Source organism: Corylus avellana, chromosome 5, assembly GCF_965113065.1.
Source record: "Corylus avellana chromosome 5, dhCorAvel1.hap1.2, whole genome shotgun sequence".
Classification (NCBI taxonomy): Eukaryota; Viridiplantae; Streptophyta; class Magnoliopsida; order Fagales; family Betulaceae; genus Corylus; species Corylus avellana.
The window spans coordinates 3004565-3025327 of NC_142494.1; the positions used below are offsets into that span (position 1 = coordinate 3004565).

The following is a 20763-nucleotide window of genomic DNA, read 5'->3' on the forward strand; positions in this document are numbered from 1 at the left end:
TTATTTGATTTTCTCTCTAAGTTGAGTGGTACATAGAACATAAAAAAGGTAGCTACCATCCTTTCTATAAATTTCATTAAACAAGTATAGATTTTTCTTTCTAAGTTGAATGAATCGGGAAGAGAAGTACTAGGGAAGCAAACAAATAAAACCAAAAAATTTTTCAAATTGATGTGACAATAGTTTTTAAATTAACAAAATGCAATTCTCTCTCCCTTGTCTGTCACTCACGATCTGTCATGTCAGTTTGAAATTTTTCTGGATTCATCTGTTTGGCTCGGAAAAACCTTCTTTTATTCAATTACATACAAAAATATAATTCAGTTTTTTTTTTTTTTTTTTTTGTTTCCTAGAAGATTCAAAAGTCTCCCAAAGAATTCAACGAAAACAAACTAAAATAATGAGAAAAATACAAAATAATTGAAATTTGGAAGCCCAAACTCCGAAATTATTCAAAAGATGTATAGAATAGTCTACCCTAGTGGGACAGGCAGGCTGAATTTGCATGATCAACTTGCCTCGTTGCCAAAACTTTTTGCCGGGGAGCAACTAACAAGTGGTTCATGTTAAGTCCACATAAACGAAGATTGTGTTTGGCTCTAAGATTTTGTAGGGTAAACGCATATTGTTAAATAATACAATAGAATTTATTATTTTCCGATCATATTTTAATCATTTTCATAGTAAATGGATTAATTTACCATTGAATTTTTGTGGGGTTCACGTGAGTTTACAAATCTAATAGTTTATCTATTGAATTAGTAAAAAAAAATTAGCTTAAAGATGGTTGTGTAACATGTCTCTTTGTACGATTTTAAAGATTCAATTGAGAGAAACAGCATTCTTTTACATATTTTACTAAACGCTTAACTTCATCTTTAAAAACTTCTTTTTGATTGACTGTTTTAAAATAACTATTTTTTTTTTTTCAAACGATGCGTTTTAAAACTGCTAAACGAACGTAAGAGTAATGTTATTTGCCATACAACTTGAAGATGTCACAGTAAAAATAACACTTGTTAAAAAAAAAAAATGATTAGTTTTCACTGCTACGTCATAACAGTTGTATAGCATACATATAGCCGCCTATTAAATGACATTCGACTTTTTAATCAAACCCAATTTTGTATTTATATGTTTTCCAATCCCATCTCATTTCTAGCTTTGGAGCAAACTTCATTACATAAAGTTGGTAATTTTTTATACAATTCGCAAATTCAACACGAAATTACTGGATTATGATTAAGGGATCTGACCCATTTAATTAAATGTGTTGGAAACCTATATAGTTTTAGGACCTGTTTGGGTTTGCATTTAAGAGGCCTAAAAATGCGTTTAACATTTAAAAAGTCAATTCAAAGAAAAAAGTATCTGTTTGGTAAAAAAAAATTAAAAGCACTTTTAAAGGTTACAAAAGCTAAAAAGCGATTAAAAACGCGTTTTAACTTAAAAATTATATTTCTCAAACGCAATTTCAAACAGACTCTTATTCTCATGACTCGATACGAGACACAAATTAACACTCTTATTCTAATCCTACGAAGAAGATGAAGAAAAAGCAGTGCATAGCGTGGTGGTGCAGAATCGGTTGGATGCGTTGCTTGCAATCAGTCCCTGTCGCTTTACAGCATCACTTCTACGCCATCTAAGCAACCCAAAGCTGCCACTGCACGAGACCTTCTGGTGTTTGGTGCACCTTCTTTGTCTGAAAATCAAAATGGCATGACTCATTCACCCTGAGGAGAGCTCTGGAGTCTTTCTCAACAAGTAAAAGGGCAATCTAGCTCTAAAAGCAGTAAAGCTACAGCCATCAAAAGAAGCAGCTTTAAGCCTTTAAGAATTGGCCCAAATTTACAACTTTGGGGCTACCAATTTTCCTATAATATAATGACCCTTTTTTTTAAGTCTTGGTCAAGATTCTTCACCAAATGGGCTTATGATAAGAGCATGATTCCTCATTGCTTTAATCTAATTGTTTACTTTTCTTTTTTGTGAATGAAGAGATGAGATTGTGTTATCACCAAAATAAGGAAGGGAAAGTAAGATTCTTCTTGGGTATTTAGACTAAGATAGAAGACTCAAGACGGCTCTCCTAGGATCCACTGAAAAAGTACTTAGCCCCAATCTTTCCTAGATTTCTTTTTTATTCTCCTAAACCCAAAGGAAATAATAATTTTTTAAATCACCCCTCTAATACTATGTTAAAATCAATTATGCCAAAAAAATTTAAGCTACTAAAAAACTCAGGGCCAAAGTTCGGTCTACTTAAGAGTCGTGGAATGACCAGAACAATAATTAATTGAAGAGAAACTCTGATTAAATTGTTTGAGAACAAAAAAAAAAAAAAAAAAGCCACGGTAAGAGCAAGCAAGATGAACTTGTTAATTGTAACGGATACGAACTATATTGGTACTTGCTAACCTTTAAGTCGGTCCAATATTAAATTGAAGGTTTTGTTCTACAAGAGAGTAGATTCATGGATTTGAACACTTGGGATTATGACATGCCAAAAGTCCTTTGAAATGACCATATTTCCTTCAATTTCCACTTCCTTTATTCACAAAATGTGAATTTCTTATGATTTCAATGAAAAAAAAAAAAAAAAAACACATAGTTTCCCACTCTCTTCCATTCACCATCATTGACATTTTAGTAAAGCTATGAAGACCAATGTGTCCCACAGGCCACAGGCCACAGGCCACATGCCATATTACCAAGCCTTCATAAATGAGGGCCACGTTCTTCAACCCACTTGGCTCCTTCCACCACCCATAAATCATGTGCTGCTTTACTTGTCAGTCTCCCTCCATGCGTTTACTTTTCATCTTACATTAAATATCTAATTGAAATGACATGTGAACGTGAAATACAAGTTTCGAGCTAAATAGGGATTATGAGTTCAAATTTTATTTAAAAATTTATTTTTAATTTCAATTATATATTGAGAGAGTTTAAGTTTATATGTAAAAAATGTTAGAATATTAATTAAATGACTAAATTTATAATTTTTTGTTAATTTAAACTCTTGAAATAAATAATAATTTAACAAGTGTAAGAAGAAATCACCAAGATGAGAGAGAAGGATATGAGGATATGGCCATATGGGTTGAGGAATTCTATATGGTTCTCCAAGGAACATTACAAGCAACATAAATATGCCAGTCTAAACATTCATCATGTCCTTTAACCATATCCTCCATTCCAAACATTTGTCCTTTGAAATTTGCCCCTGATAAGGATCCTCCATTTCAAATGAAAAAAAAAAAAAAAAAAATTGAGAGTGTCAGAATTTAAAGTTTGTGTATCTAACAGTATATATGATTTTGCATTATTTAAATTTTTTAAAAGACATGTTAACATTATAATCATGTACACCGTTAGATACAACTTTAAATACTGACCATGAAATTGATACTTTTCATTTCATTTGAAATTCTACACTTCGTTCCAAGAAATAAATGATTTAAGGACGCAATAAATATCGGAATTGGATCATCTCTATTTCAAGTAAAATGGAGAGAAATTATTTTACAGTTTATGAGAAACGCTAAAGACCCAAAAACTTTTTCTCAAATTCTTATTTCCAAATGATTTGATTAGTTCAAGAAATAACTAGGTTTAGATTTTTTTTTTTCTCTTCTTAAATGAATGTGGATTCCAGATCATTTGGGAAGAAGAATTTGAGAAAAAGTTTTGAGGTTCTTAATATTTATCTTACTTGATTACATTTACTAGTATACATAGTGTCACGTCATTTAAAAAAATTTAAATGATATTGCTACATATTCACCGTATGACATATTTTGTTAAATCTGTAAAATTTTATTTAAACCTTAAATTCTATAGTGGGCTTTTTCTTCGTGACTGGGTGAATCGTAGAGATTATATTCATCAGGCCCATGAATCGCATCCCTATCCTCTCTCTCTCTCTCTCTCTCTCACATGTAGGTGGAGCAACAAATAAACTGGAATTTTCTGTTCTTAATTTGTGAAATTGTATTGCATCTAGGGGTGACTGAGAGCGAACTCGGGATTCGCTCATATAAGGCGTTTTATGAACACAAATCTTGACTCTAATATTAAACGAATCAAGCTCGACCCGAGTCGGTTAAACTCATGAGCAAGCTAGTATAAAGCTCGACTCGTATATTTTTTTATTAACTAATAATATATAGTTAATATTGCTCAATAATAACAAATATACTATATAACTTATTTTAATATATATATATATATTTTGTAACAAAAATTTGGTGAGCAAGAGTAAGAGAGTAGAAAATGAGAGTTGAGGTGGAAGATGCGCCGGGACTGGTGAGGGAGATTGAGAGAGAGACCTTAAAAAGAATATTTTTTTGTAGGGAGCGTTATTTCACTGCAGTATGAATACAACCTGTTAACTTGTCCCACACTGCTAAGAAAACATCAATCCCCAATTTTGCTTATCTATAAAATTATGCAAATCATCTATCTTCGAAACCAAGTGCTTTGCTGTATTGGCTTAAGCTCCATACTCGGCTAATTAGACTAAGCAAATGCTTATATACAGACTGACTTCTTAACCCGTTTAAGAGTAATTGAAGTTTAAATTTTTAAGAGCTCAAGTTGGTTCGGCTCGGCTCGAGTTTGATTTTTTATCTCGTCCTTAAGCTCGAGCTCCAGTAAAATTTAAACGAGCCGAGCCCGAACAATAGAAGCTCACTCAGGCTCAACTCGTTTATGCTCCTAATTGCATCCATAAATTCATGCATCACAAAAACAAAAACACAAAAGGAAAAAAAATATAATAATCATAATGATCTCATTCCTCATATATAATATATATATATATATATATATATATATATATAGGAAAATGTTTGGTGTTCTTTTAGTATTCTCCTAAAAAAAATTAAAATCGATGTACAAATTAAGTAGGCATATTTGGGTAAAAGCAATCAACGATTCGTGAACTCCAACATCATCGCGGATTTGATCTATAAGACTATATCTAAAGGTCAAACCTTGATTGGAACAAATCTCACTTCACAAGAAATACGATTCCTTTTTCTTTTCTTTTTCAAAAAGAGTAAACTCGAAAATAGATTACTTGTGATCAACAAAATCTCATTCATTAGATATAAACTTTATATTTAATTACAAGTGCTATGTAATTATAAAGTCATAAATACACTTAAAAAATGCTTACAATCAAAGTCTATCTATGACGGCAGCCACCACTAACCATGCACAACTTCAATTATAAAACAAATATGCTCTGACCTTCAAAAGTAAAATAGATCTAAGACATAGATAATAGATTGTTCATACTTAGAGTAATGCTAAAAGTAAAAACCACAATTTTATTCCATCATTATCCCACTACACTGACCTGGTAATGCAAATTTACTACTGAATCTGTCATTGTTAAAAAAATAAAATAAAATAAATCTACGAGTGTATTGGCACTGTCATATTAAAATAATAAAATAAAAATGTGATTTCTAACTTTACTCATATATTTAATTCAAACTTTTATAAATTTCATGTCAATGTAGTATTTAAATGGTAGCTCAATCAGCTGAAAACTACGCCTCTTGAAGTAAATCTCACTAGTTCGAATTTATCCCTTCCTCGGTCCCTCCCTTGTACCGACATTGTAAAAAAAATAAATAAAAAAAATCCATGTCAATGTAGACAAATCCCTATTCACAAGAAATAGGATTCTTTTTGTCTTTCTAGTCTCAAGAAATAGGATTCAAATCCTTATATAATTTGTCATACAAAGAACGTCCTAAAATGCCGGATTTTGTCATCTCAATCATAATAAATAAATAAATAAACCCAAAAAAGATTGATAGATAAAATCTCATTCATTAAATATAACAAATCCAAGTCCGAAATTCTTAAATATAACAAATCCAAGTCCGAAATTCAAAACCTTAAAAACTCTTAAGAAAATCATGAACCCAGATCCTAATTTCTCCTTAAAAATTCGGAGAAAAAAAAAATCTAATTAAACATCGAAATTTCTCCTAAAAAATTCGGAGAAAAACAAAACACTCAACTTAAACCAACTCTATAGCTCTTCACCAAGTCTCAAGCAATGCATTTTACGACGGCGTTTACATGATTGAGCATGAGTAGTGTGGATCATAGAAGGGATGGACCTCCACCGGCGACGGCGGCTGCGGAAAGCATTGCGCCGGAGGCTCATACCAGTAATATGGATACCGTGCCCACGGGTCATTGTAATAAGGTTCATACTGGCTAGGCTGGGATTTATACGTGTGATAATTATAAGGATAATGATATGAAGGCTCTGATCTTCCATAATGATCATAAAATGGATGGCCATTGAAATGCACATCATAGTGATGGTCAAACATGGTCTGGTAATGGCCATAGGCAAGATCAGAAGAATGAACTTCCATGAGTTCTGCCACTCTCCCTGCTTTTTCTAGCTTCTTCAGAAGGTTTTTTGGATCTATTCTACCATTAACATGTGCGACACCTTCTTGTACATCAATACGGTAAGATATTCCTAATGTTAACAAGCAAAAAATAAATAAAGTTAATAGACAAATATAAAATAGATAATAGGAAGAAAAAAAATGACAAAAAAAGAAAAGAAAACCTTTAATATTCTTCAATATTTTGGCCAATTTCGAATGCCACCTGGGAGATTGGGTATCAATTTTCAGTTTCTACAACTCCACAAAAAACATAAATTAGAAGGCATTATATCAATAATGTTAAGATCACGTGGACAGATCCAGAATTTCTTATCCCAGAGAAAAAAACGCATGAACGAGGGGCTAAGGGTTCGTTTGGCATTGCAATTTCATAGATAAAAAGTGCGATTTTAAACCAAATCACAGAAAATTAATTGTTTATGATTGCATGTTTAAAAAATTGAGGCTTGAAAACACAAAAAATCTGCAATTTCAAATTGCTGCTAAGGAGGTGCTTTTTTAAAAACGCACAATTTTAAAGGCGGCCACCCACCATTTTAAAAATCTCATTTTTAAATTGCACATATTAAAATTGCTATTTTTAAATCGCGCCTTTTGAAATCGCAAACTCAAACAAACCCAAAGTTGTGTGTTTGACATTGCAATTTCGTAGATTAAAAGTGCAATTTTAAAAAATTGTGATTTGAAAACATAGAAAAATTTGCGTTTTCAAATCGCAAGCAAATGGTGCATTTTAAACAACCCATGATTTTAAAATGCCAAACTACGATTTTACCAAATATTTTATTGCGTTTTTAAAAATAACATTTTCAAATCACTCATTTTGAAATTGCAAACTCAAATCGATTAATATCACTTCATAATACTTTTTCAAAAAAAAAAAAAAAAGTCCCCCAAAAAAACGTTAACAAACATACATAATACATTAAATAAACAAGCAAATAAACAAAGAAAGGACCAAAAAAAGAAAAAGAGATGAAAATAACTAAACTAACCATGTATCCCGGGGGAATCATTGAAACAAGCTTGCTATATTGCACGAGAGAAATGATGTTGCTTCTAAAACCTCAGAATTTGAACGAGTATTGACAAACAGAAATGCTTTAAAGAGAATGATTATGTTAAATTTAACGTTATTAAAACAACGTTAGGGTTTATGTTTCAGTTAAGGAAGTTTTTACAGGTAATAATTTATATCAATCGTAATCTCAATTTTATGATAAGATTTTTTGGTAATGATCTTTAATTACCCCTCGCAGTAAATGGGATGGTGGAGATTTTCGTTCCCATGTGAAAATCAGATCGATGATTTTATTTTCCATTTTTGCTTGTATTGATACATTAACAAGTGGACCAATAAGCCTTCGTCGAAGCAAAAAGCATTAATGATAGATGAAAATTACTTGATGTGGAAATTAGAAGATTTTGCAGGCATGCGTTTTTAAACAAAAGCGTGAAAATTGTCCAATTCGGAAGGGAAAATGCTAAGTGTTCTTCTAATATTTTTTTAGTGTCTTCCTAATTGTAATGTGGCTTTTAAAATCATCAATAGATTAAAAGTCAATAATGATAATTTCAAATTCAACGATAATTTTAAAAGCTAAATCACAGTTTGGAGGACACCAGGAAAACACTAGAAGGACACCTAATATTTTCCATTCGAAAATATGACGGTTGTTAGGCAAACAAAAATGGATTAAAATTTTCTACAATTTTAAATAAATTATAGAATTTAAGCCATTTTTAAGCATCAAAACTCTTGAAAAATGCCATCGATAAAAAATGTGACATATTATCGAGGTTGCCTGAAAGAATTTCCCTATCAAAAGGCAATATCTTTACTTTTGCAGAGATTTTTTTCTTCAGAAAACCAAAAGATAGTTTTTTGCTCAAACTTTTTTTTACAACATAAAAAGCAAGAACTTCATGAATATACACTTAATTCTCAATTGTAACCTATCACATTTTTAATAATTAAGTTTCATTTTTCAAGGGTTTTAATATTTAGAAACGGCTTAAATTCCATAATCTACAATTTTCTTGAAATTATAGTAGAGGATCCTAATCCGTTTTGTTTGGGCTACCCAAGTTTTTGTTTGGACAGATGAGCTCTGTATAAACTCTCTCATGTTTACTACCTAAATTTCTATCAATCCAAACACCAAAATTGTTAAAAATCTCTTTCCAATAATAGCATGAGTCCATGGGATTACAATTTACAAGCGTATAAGCTGCCTTTCAAATTCATAAAACAAGTTCTTGATGAGTGAATATATATATACACACAAGAATTTGGGATTCATTATTCCATTATCATCTTAATCTACTTCATCAACATTTCACATCAGACTTCCCTTGAGCTGTTGAAAACTGTTTTGGTGTAATCTCAGCACGAAAATCAACTCTAGAAGGTGGCAGTGCTACAAATAATACCTCCATAATATTATTTATGATTCCTTTATCATATGGATTCTTAGAAACCACAAACCGCTGCCGAAAATTCTCATAAGCTGTCTGTAAAAACAAAAACACAAAAAATAAAACAAAAAAAACCCAATTGAAAAAACAGTTTAAATATTGAACTATGAAATGTATTAGGCACAATCCTACCATTTAGACAGTTTTTCTTCAAATTAATTAGTAAGAATTTCTTCAGATTCAATGGACGTAAGAATTACATGTATATCTTATTATATTAAATTTAACGAATTTTCTTCGACCCAATATAATTTTTATTTTTTTTTTGGAAAAAAAACTTAGTTCATATCTTATTTTCTTGACCATTTTCATAAGGAAATAAATTTGGTAAAACCAAACAAACCTGGTTTATAACAGTTAGGTAGACATGGTAGATAGCAAGACCACCCAGGAAGGCAATGGCAGCAAAACTAAAAGACACCAATGCCACTGTTTCAGGGCAATTCGTGAGAATCCCAAGGAATCCTGTTCCATTTCTCAATATTCTTTGGTGGATTCTCCAGCAGGAAAAGGCAAATATGTAAACAAAGAAAACCAAGCCTGATACCACAAATGTCAGGTAAAACCTATAGTTCCTCTGCAAATGAAACACCAAATTAAAGTTTTCTTATAAATTGGGTTAAAATCTAATGCAATCTATTAAAGTGAGTATTTCCGCTACCCAATTGAAAGGTATACTTTATACACACTTGTGTGTCAAGAAATGTGGATCATAATCTCTAATAATTAGCAGTAATTCGGACAGTAAATGTGAGAGAGTTTTTATGAGACTCACTTATCTGAGCAAGTGGATGGGCTGCTCGAGAGCTACTTAGACAGGTGAGCCCCATATATACTCTTTATCATATTTAATGTTCAAATTACTAGCAATCCAAATAATAAAATTACTGAGAACTTACGAGTGCAATGCATTGACCAATCCAGGGGCAATGGTGATCAAATTTTTCAACACAGTTGTCGCATACAGCACAATGGCAACTCCTGGGTGGACGATAAATCTTGCAAATCCGACAATATTTGAGTTTCTTTTCCACTCCATTAATGGTTACCCTCCTCCTCCTATTGCCATTGCTAGTACCAACATCTTCAGTGGATTCTTGATCATTTCTAGGAATAATTCCCGGATCAATTGAGCTAACCAGAATCAAATTCACAAGAACCTGCAATTTCCCAAATACAATAACCAAAAATCATCCCACATTATTTTCAAGCTTTCCTCTACTCAAAGTTATGTTTCATGGGTTTGACTTGGATCGAGTTCAATTGCAATTGAAACATGCGACACGTGTCTAGTCGAAGGAGGATAGAGATTTCGAGCAAAATCTGTCTAAATTGTTAGCAATTCGAATAATAAATATAAGAAAACACGTATCCACACAAAGGACACATATCCTAATCCCAACACGTCCGGTTCTAACTGAAATCCATATTTGATCAAAACACGTTAACTTATTATAGATGCATGAGACTATGGAATTATCCTTAATAACAATAATAATAAATTTTTTTAAAAAAAAAAGAAAAAAAAAAAAAGAAAAAGAAATAGGGAGTTTGATATAGAGAGTTGAGAGACGAACAATAATGGTCAAAATGATGGAGATGATGATGATGATGAGTCTAGAATTACTCGGTAAATCCTCCCCATCATTGATGGTGAAAATCCAACTTGATAGAATAATAGAAACAGTTGTCAGCATCAACCCTCTTGGATCCGGACCACATATGAGCCTCCCATGAAAGAAAAACACCTGCATATATATATATATATACACGAAGTAAACATAAACAAAAAAAACAATATCTTTAAGACCCTTAAAAAAAGCATTCAAATTTGAAGTGTAAATTAACACTAGAGAATTAAGCACATTTTTCCCAGGCCAAAAATGGTAGGCTCTGGTTCTTTCCAAATTCCCAACGCCAAAGTATGCCACCCACCGACCCTCCACAGCCCTTTTGAACTCAAACAACTTCTCCTTCATGGCGGCCAAAACTTTCCGGCCACCAACCCTTGCGGTGGTCACCTCCTTTTCAGCCTCCACATTTTCTCTCTCATACCCTTCTTCCGATGGGTCAGAAAGTGCAACAGCTTCCATAACTTCTATATCCTTCGAAATTTCCCCCATTTTTGTGGGCTATATTCATATTCATCTACACTGTCTTGCTTTCTCTTTTCCTCCTTTTGGTCTCGGAGAAATAATGCAACGAAACTGATTTATGAGAATAACTGAAAGACAGTTATTCTGGGGGTGCAGATTTCGGACAGGCCCACAGGCCCAAACTTAGATTCTCAAAGGATAGAGAGGGCCCAAGAAACTTCGTGATTTAGGCCTCAGGCCGTTTCTAATTTCAATCCTTCTGCCCGGCTATGTTGGATTCGTAATATTTAAAAAATTATAAATACTGAAATAACAAATCTCATCTATTTAATATAAAAATAATAATTGGGATTTTAAAAAACCTTCCATACTTTCAATAGGATGCAATGCATTTTATCTAGACCATTCTATTAAATGAGCGGTCCAGATCGTGACAATAAATTAAAACCAAAAAAAAAAAAAAAAAACTAATTATCAAGATAGCCGAACCACCCCCTTAGTTAATTTGGGTAGTTCAATATGATGCCCAATTTGGAGTGTGTTTCTCTCCCTGCTCAAACCTAAATATTACATTGAATTTCAATCCAAGATATTGCCCTAGTTTCCGTTCCTTTGCCCTTTTGTCCCTACATTGCTAAGGGAAGAAAAAAAAAATACCTTACTTTTAGTAATTTTTAACAAGGGTGGCAATATGTGTTCGCGTGTTAGGTTTAGGTTATATCAATGCATGGATATAAGACTATATAAATTAATCTTAACTTAACACATATAATTAAATAGGTCAAATTCTTGGACCCAACCCCTAGATAATATTAAAAATTGCCAACTCTATTTTCACCCACGAGGGAATGAGAGGTTTTACGAGCCCGATACCTCAGGCCCAAACTTTGCTTCACAAACCAGACCAAGCAGCGGAAAAACTTGATAGTTTGGGCCTATAAACGTGTACGATTCAAAACACGCCACGTCATCGATCATGGTTCTGCCGTCGTCTGGGTAGTATGTTAGAAAAACCCGCCGCAAGCATTCCCTCTCCTCTCAGGAGACCGTAAGTCTCTTTCAAACCCGAGATTGCGATCATTTCGCGAGGATTGTGAAGATCGGAAGCCAGAGAAAAGAGAGAGAGCAATAGAAAATGGAAAGCCGGTGGAAGATGAGAGTCATCGCAATAACCATCGGGACCGTCATGGCGCTCTCGATCGTCTACAGCGCACACTTGCGGAGACGCCGCCGGAAGCAGAAGCGCTCCCGGAGTTTGTGTTATTTACAGGCCGATCAGACCAAGCCACAGCAGGCGTTCAAGCGAGTCTTGGCTGATAATTCCTACTCTCCGTTCAAGCATTTGAAGCTCAACGAGTCTGGTGAGGGTACATTTTCTCGGACTGTGTTTGGTGGCTCTGAAAGCCTTTGGAAAATTAAAAAAGAAAATGAAATTTTTAGTTCGCTATTCATCAAAAAAAAAAAAAAAAAAGAGTTCGCTGTTTGATCGGAGGAAATTGCGAACTGATATTGCTCAACTGTACTCTACTGAAATATGAATACCGTGAGGCTCTGTTCGGTTGCAGAGAAAATTGAGGGATAATTTTGAGCTTTTGTGCTTTCAGTAGAAAATATTAATCCAGGAAATTGTTTGCTCGAGAAATTCTTTTTTATTTATTTGTTTGTTTTAGTAGGAGATATGTTCTGTCGAAACAAACGGAGCTGAGGAAGCGAAAATCTTAGCTCAACTCAGTGAAAAGCGTTCATTTCCATTCATTTTTTAAGTTCCCTTTGGTTTTTGAGCAATCGAGCGGAGCTTAAAGCATATCAAAGAAAAATATTATTTTCCTGTATTTACATTATTGGTTGAAATGGAGGTAGCTAATATTGGAGGTGGTTTTGGTGGCAGAGAATGCTTTGAATTCGCATCCATATGAGGCAGAGATTTCCGCATTATTAGAGAATCCTCAACTTGAATTCAGCTTCTTAAATGGAAGTACGGATTCGAAAATGAGCGAGGAATATACTTGGATTGAGACAGAGTCGCAGTTGAAGGAACTCCTTGGTGTTTTGAGCAAAGAGAGGGTCTTTGCTGTCGATACTGAGCAGCATAGTTTACGATCCTTTCTAGGTTTTACATCTTTAATACAGGTAAATTCAATTATTTAGTTTTTACTGCACTTCTGGTTTTCATAAAATTAATGTGTCTTCTGGTTGAAATGGGAACAGATTTCTACCCAGAAAGAGGATTATTTGGTGGACTCGATTGCTCTGCATGATTCGATGGGTGTTCTTCGCACGGTTTTTGCTGATCCTAGTATTTGTAAGGTGTTTAAATTGTGTATTTGTGAATTACAAGGCCTTTTGTTTTATACAAATATGAAGTCTGTATTGTTGCTTGCCGTTAGATGTGAGGATCAAAATAAAGGGATTTTAGTAGCAAATCTTTGTATTAATTGCTAATGGTTTTGAGTTATAAGAGAAAAGAGAGTTTTACTCCTACAGATTACTTATGTAATGAATTTGAGATAACACCTTAGAATCTACCCCAAAAAAAATCTTACATTTAGTAATTTCATATAAACATATTAGTATGGCTTTTAATACTTCATTCACTGAGAGAAAAAAATCTGTGCTTTTAATAATTCATTCAATCCATTTTGAGTAAAAGTTAAAATCCAAAACATTCTGTTCAATCCCTTCCATCCAAATGAACTATATACAGCTTTTATGTTTCTTGTTGTTCATCTCAATTATATGAGTTCACAAGCATGTTGGTTGTTCCACTGTTCTAAACTGTGTTTGTTCCTAGACTTTCAGGTGAGTAAAGTTAGTCACATTGACAGATGAAATTCATATCTCATAGACTGATAGACAATTCCACTTTTTAATAACTTTCTTCAAAAGCCACAAGATGAGAGAGAGAGAGAGAGAGACATTGAAAGGAAACATATTGCTGCAATTGTTCTTCTATTAAGACTGACAAGGAAACATATTGCTGCAATTGTTCTGCTATTTAATTGGTACTTAATCAGTCGTTTGTGCAGGCATTATGATTGTAGTCCTGTTGATATCAGAAGGTTTTGTTGTGTAGGTGTTCCATGGGGCTGATAATGATGTTCTTTGGCTGCAAAGAGACTTCCATATATACGTTGTTAATTTATTTGACACAGCGAAGGCAAGTTTCAGTATTCTGATTTTATGAAGTCCTCTGTTAGATTTCATTGTGGTTGAATGACTGGCCACTATTCTTTTCTAACTTTGTACCTTTGTTACTACAATGCAGGCATGTGAGGTTTTGTCAAAACCACAGAAATCACTGGCATACTTACTTGAAACTTACTGTGGTGTATCCACAAACAAATTGTTACAGGTATGGCTTTCAGGCTATCTATCATATTGCTTCATTTCATGAAGCTTGCTGGTCATTATTTAACAATATATAGGAAAACTAATTAGATATCTATAAGAAGAGAGCATCCCAAGATCTATTGTACTCTATAATAGTAAACTTGACATGTTTTCTAGGCTCAAAATTCTTGACATGAGAATATGTCCATGAATGGCATGTGTCTTTTACTTTTCTTGTACAGAAGTTGTAGGCACTCTAATATGTCCATTGAAAATTTCTTGTTATAGGACAAAATGTTGCTACTATTTAATTTCAAGTTGAATTTGTAGCGTGAAGACTGGAGACAACGTCCCCTATCAAAAGAAATGGTGCAATATGCTCGAATGGATGCACACTATCTACTGTACATTGCAAATTGTTTGATAGCTGAGCTCCAACAACAGGACACTGGTATACCTTCTATCTTATGTTCATGTTTCATGTGCAACATTTGGTGTTTAATTTGTTTGTTGGGATGGAGGGAAAAAAAGGTGAAAAGATTATACAATAAAAATTATGTACATTTGGTTAAGTACTAAGAAACAGAACCATCTAATTCCAACCATTATTTTTTGTTGGTTTTTCTTTTTCGCTTTTTTTTTTTTTTTTTTTGGGGGTGGGGGGGGGTGTCCTACAGGATGGTTACCCACAGTTTGTATCCTTGAGGTGATAATTTGTAGGAATGACTAGTTGGGAAACTTGCAATTAAATATTTTAACTTGTTCTTAAATGTAGCATCAGTTAAGCTAAAAAAGAGTGCATATATTTGTTAGGTATCAATCCATTCTAAGCCATGATTTTTTGTTCACAAACTTTACAACCTGCATTTACGGTATCACATAGTATTTGAATACTAAATATATCAATGTATCAGAAATCTCTTGTCCCGATGACAAATTCAATTTTGTTCTCGAGGCTAGTCGGCGTTCAAACATGATTTGTTTGCAACTCTACACAAAAGAGGTTGAAGCCTTTCCTGGGGAGTCTGCTGCATCATCATTATCTTCACGTCATTTGAACAGTCAAGGCGGTGTTTCATCAATTTCTTGTAAAACCCAGGTTGCCTTTTCATTATCACCTTTAGGTCAGTAGAAAATTGCAGCTCTACATTCCATATAATTCTGATGGAGTTTTCTTCTTTTGTCAGTTTCAGGATCTTGTGAGGCGATTGTGTGCATGGAGAGATTTAATGGTTAGTATGAGCTTTTCCAAAAATTGAGCTGCCAGTTTGAGGATAGCCTTATTACAACAAGAGCAATGCAGGAAGAAAAACACACACACAACAGATTTACTTGCTTCAGGGAAATATGTTTTCACATTAGTTTGACATACTTAATGATAACAATGTTCAAAATCACAACAACGATATGACCAATGTCAGATATACTTTCATTTTCTTTGTACACTGACGTTAGGTATGCTAATGTCATATGTAGATATTTTTAATCAGGTCATCTAATTATGATCCCCAAATTCCCAGATGCCTCTTTTATCAGATTGTCCTGCTCATATTGTCTTCTAAATTCGTAGTGAAGACAAACATGAGACTGCATTGTAGTTAGTTGAGCTTATTCATGTGGATTTTACCTATTTTCAGGCTCGTGTGCATGATGAGAGCTTAAGATACGTATTATCAGACCAGGCTATTGTCACTCTTGCAGACAGAGCTCCAATGACTTCAGCAGAAATATTTAGCACCATAACTCAAGCTGATCTGAGTGTGGAATTGAGTTTCAATTCTTTCCTCCTGTCTCCATCCCCTGTTGTTTGCAGTCATTTGAATGATGTCTGTTCTCTGCTCCAGGACAAGATAGGGAACTTTAATGATCTTTTTCCCATGATTCTCCAAAAGTGTTTAGGTCCAGGTGGGAGTTGTCCATTTTCTGTTTTAAATTATGCTTTACTGGTTAACTGTAATCTGAAAGTGACGGTTGCATCCAAACAAAATGGGGAAAGAAGTTCAAAGCAAGCTGCTCGAAAGTCTTCTCGAGATCTGTTTGTTCAAAAATTCTCCTGCAAATCTCCAGTTTATCATAATTGCAGAATCTATGCAAATGATGGGCGGTTGCTTTGTTACTGTGATCGCAGGAAGCTTGAATGGTTGGTGAGCCTTTCTCTTGTCTTTAGTTTACCATGAAGTAATGCATTGATCATTGTCGCATTCTAACAGGTATCTCCTTAGAGATTTGGCAAAACTTATGGATGAAAACCCACCTGCCATTATGCTTCTTTTTGAGCCCAAAGGTCGTCCAGAAGATGAAGACAATGATTTTTATATCCAAAGTAAGAAAAATATATGTGTTGGCTGTGGCGAAGGAAATCACTACTTACGCTACCGCATAATTCCCTCGTGCTACAGAATACACTTTCCTGAGCATTTAAAAAGCCATCGTTCTCATGATATTGTCCTACTTTGTGTGGATTGTCATGAAGTTGCCCATGCTGCTGCTGAGAGGTATAAAAAACAGGTTGCTGCAGAATTTGGAATTCCCCTTTTTGTTAGTAAAGTGGTTGACTCAAAACAAGCCCAAGTTATTTCGGGGTCATCTGAGTCAGCAACGAACCTTGAGGAGGCAGGAGTTTCTCCCCTACAATTGCGAACAGCGGCTATGGCACTTCTGCGCCATGGACCAAGAATGCCATCCAAGCGCCGTGAAGAACTGAAACAGGTATGAGAGCACTTTCTCAGATTTGATTTCTACCAGATTTGATTTCTACCAAATTTATAGCAACAAAGTTATATAAGAAATTATATTGAATGGATATGAGTAATTACTGTAAATAATTTAACGATCGGCACAAGTAGCCATCCTAGAGTACTTATTCTCAGAAGGTATAGGTCTTTGGTTAAATGTTATCAGTTGAAATTCAGAGAACTGAAATTGGTGGTTATCAACCCAATTCGCTCACAGAATGCATTGGGAATCTCATTAGAATTTGAATGGCTTCATTGTGATTTAAATAGCAATGTAAATAAAAATGATTTTTTAATAAGGCCATTTTTACATATCGTCTTAGTTATTTCTCTGCTGCTTGTTACTCATTAGTGTTGCTGAAAAAAAAAAGAACTAAATTTTTTCTGTTGATGATATAATTTTCTGTTTGCAGATTGTCATGAGTTACTATGGAGGAAGGGAGATAACTGAGGTAGATTTGGAAATGGCTTTGCTAGTTGGTATGAGTCCTCACGAGAGAAGACGACTTGAGAAGAAGAAAGGGCTGTCTTTTAAGCAGAGCATCCTTCCAAATGTGGAGCAGGAGAATAATATAGGTTGCATGGAGACATCTTCCATTGTGGATGCATCAGAACTTAGTGCTCTAGATGGTTCTCACAACACCGAAGTAAAAGCATGTAGTAGAAAAGAAGATAGAGAAACAGATGCTGATGTAGGTGACTCCTCTATTTGTGCTGATTCAGGGATTGATGGAGAAATTAGTTCTACTAAAGGGAATGCAAATTCTGATGAATATGGAGTTTCTGATACAAAAGGTGTCAATGTTGTAAATTCTGAAGATAATTGTGAGAGTAGAAGCCCATCAGATGGAACAGTTGACTTATACCATACAAAACATGATGGAACTGCCCGACATAAGCATAATTCCAAATTATCATTATTAGGACATGGACCACATGGGAAACAAGTTGTAGATCATCTACAAAAGGAATATGGTGACAACGGTATTCGTCAATTTTGTCAAAGGTGGAGGCAAGTATTTGTTGAGGCTGTTCATCCTCGTTTCCTACCTGCTGGCTGGGATGTAATGCACAGGTGCACACTTCAATACTCATGCTTGTGTTAATTCTTTTGTTTGTAGCAGATAACTCTAAATAAGACGCATAATGATATGATCTACATAGAGCCAAGGTCAGTCAGTCTATTTAAGGTTGGAATTGCAACTTAAAAATGTGATTTTTAAAAATACAATTAAGCGTTTGGCAAAATTTCAATTTAGCATTTAAAATTTATGTGTTTTTAAAAACGTACTTTGTGGCTTGAGATTTGAAAACATAGATTTTTCTACGTTTTCAAATCGCAATTTTTTAAAATCACACTTTTGACTTGCAAAATCACAGTGTCAAATATACTCTAAAGATTTTAACCCCTCTCATCAAGGATTTGCATTGCATTCACCACCTCTACTGCCAATGTAACTTCCTGCAGCCCCACCATCTGACACAATTGCAACCACCACATCTGCCACTTGTACCGTATTTTCAACATCAGTATAACCATCACTGCTCCTGCAGCCTAATCCATCAGCTCATCACCTCTTCCTATGCTTTGTCTTTACTAAACTGCTTTTTCACTACATAAGATGTTCCATCCATGCAGAAGAACCATAGATTGTGGGTCTGACTAGTAATGGACCAATCACCTACAAATCAAAACTTAAAATGCAAGTTTAGGATGTTGTACAATTTTTTGGATAATTTTTTAACTTTCTATTTTGTGTGTGAGAGAGATGTGATTATTATGTTTAGAAAGGAACTAAATATTTTTCTATTTGTCCCAAGGATTTGATTGTGGACAATGTTTTTGCCAGTGGTAGACGGGACTTTGGTGAATTTAGCGTATACAATCCTGCCAAGAAACCTTCTGCGACTGGTAAGGATTAAAGTCTTTACATTTCGCATGCAGCTATCTCGACATCTGGTATGGTGCAACTCGTAGCCGTAGGACTTCTAACACTGGTGTTGAATGTTATTTAATTCCTCTAATGCTTCTTATTTGGGTAGAGACCTTTCCTTTTGGCTCTTGTTTGCCAGTTTTGTTTGCTACAGTGTGGCTGCTCGCCAATGATCCAACTCTAGCCTTTTGTGGTGCCGGTTCTTTTGTGCTCAAAGTCTTGCCTTGCCTTTGGTTGCAGCTCTCTGTGGCCACTTTGGTTCTCTTTATGGGCCGTATCATTTATTTGACTCATTCCCGCTGGTTACTATGTTACTTTATTTTAGCACCGTCTTCTAGTTGTTTTAAGGATGTTGTTTGGGTTGTCCTTTTTGCGTTTTATCATGTTGTAATTCTCCATTTCCCCTTTGACATATTTGATTGGGAAAAAAAAATAAAGAATGATATTTATTTTCCGTGTTTTTCTTTTGTTTTTTTCAACTTTTTGCTCATGTAAGGAGTGAGAAATTCCATGTTGAAGCTCGATGCTATCCATTTACTTATTTCTTACGGTTTTCACATGGAAGAAAAACAATCTGTCCTTTTTCTTGTTTTTAAGATGCGTACAATAAATCCTTTTTCTTGTTGTATCTGATTTTTTGGTCTTGTTGCTCTTTTAGCTTTTGCTAAAAATGCTCTCGGGAGGGCAATTGGTAAGATTGGCTTGAAGGCTTAAGCTTTGCATTTTATCGGGTAATCATGGAATTCCCAAGTGGCATTCCTCATGGGTTGGATTTATATTTCATAATGCAACACAATCATCAACAACCTAATTTGTAGGGCTGAAATTACGCAACCTCCTAGGCGGTTAGTAATTTTTACTAACCGCCTCCGCTAACCGGGTAGCGGTTAACCGCTTTTTGGGCTTTTTTTTTTAACCGATTTTGGGCTGATTTTGGACCGGTTTTGGGCTCACTTTAATCTTTTTTTTTTGCTCATTTTGAACGTTTTTTTTTTTTTTGGTTTTTTCCTTTTCATGGCCATTTTAGCATTAAAAATTGCTACTGGCCGGCCACCTCTAGATGAGGTTCCAAAACTCTCCCTAACCCATTTCACAAAAACAAAAACCCACCAAGAATTCTCTCTAAAACAATCAAAACCAGCCCCGATCGAGAATCACACCCATCCAGGATTCAACTTCTTGTAACAAACAATGAACTTTCAACTTAAACCCAATGCACATTCTTCTCTCTGGTTTTGTTTTTTTCGGAGAGATCTGGAAATGGTTTTTGGGCAATGGGTAGCCGAAGAGAGACCCACGCTGCCGAAGGGGATGCGGCTGAGGGGAGACAAACCCACGCCGGAGGGGAGCCCGACCCGGGCGTGGGTCAGGCCGTGATCCATGCCTAGGTCACGGCAGACCCAGGCATGGGTCTTGCCGTGACCCACGGCCGGCGTGGTCTGCATCTCGATCTGTAGTGCCTATCTCGGCTTTAGCGGCTTGCCAGTGGTTCCGATGATTGCAAACCAGCCGGTGATATAATGATCTAAATATTTCCAGGTCATATGAAATTATGAATATGCATGGATTTTTTTGTTTATCTATGCTGCATTGGACACAAAGCTTTTGGCTTGAGAGTTGAGAAATCTGGCTTGAGAGTTGAGAGCAGAGCCGCAGATGCAAGGAGCTTACGAGTTAGGAGGCTGAGTTCCTGAGAAATAGGTTTAGGGTTAGAAAAGAGATGAATATATAAAAGTGC

At 34.7% G+C, this 20763-nt stretch overlaps 2 protein-coding genes across 6 annotated transcripts; one reads left to right on the plus strand and one right to left on the minus strand.

The window, feature by feature from the left end:
- Positions 1-6101: 6101 nt before the first annotated feature.
- On the minus strand, positions 6102-11053 carry LOC132181571 (putative protein S-acyltransferase 1). Its single transcript, XM_059594821.2, has 7 exons — positions 10796-11053; positions 10508-10678; positions 9830-10090; positions 9274-9507; positions 8796-8966; positions 6614-6683; positions 6102-6520 (listed from the first exon to the last, which is right to left on the minus strand). Exons 1-7 carry the CDS (start codon positions 11051-11053, stop codon positions 6102-6104), a joined length of 1584 nt encoding a protein of 527 aa, XP_059450804.2.
- Positions 11054-12051: 998 nt separating this feature from the next.
- Positions 12052-19479, plus strand: LOC132181480 (Polynucleotidyl transferase, ribonuclease H fold protein with HRDC domain-containing protein). Of its 5 annotated transcripts, XM_088516287.1 has the most exons (13): positions 12052-12393; positions 12915-13156; positions 13235-13333; positions 14100-14183; positions 14292-14378; positions 14687-14807; positions 15271-15455; positions 15544-15588; positions 15994-16496; positions 16567-16679; positions 16830-17065; positions 17505-18166; positions 18942-19479. In XM_088516287.1, exons 1-13 carry the CDS (start codon positions 12162-12164, stop codon positions 19012-19014), a joined length of 2682 nt encoding a protein of 893 aa, XP_088372413.1. In that variant the 5' UTR covers positions 12052-12161; the 3' UTR covers positions 19015-19479. The 5 variants fall into 5 exon arrangements, with proteins under 5 accessions (XP_088372413.1, XP_059450704.2, XP_059450706.2 ...); XM_059594721.2 differs by having other exon boundaries at positions 16567-17065; XM_059594723.2 differs by having other exon boundaries at positions 12052-12387; positions 16567-17065.
- The last annotated feature ends 1284 nt before the right edge of the window (positions 19480-20763 follow it).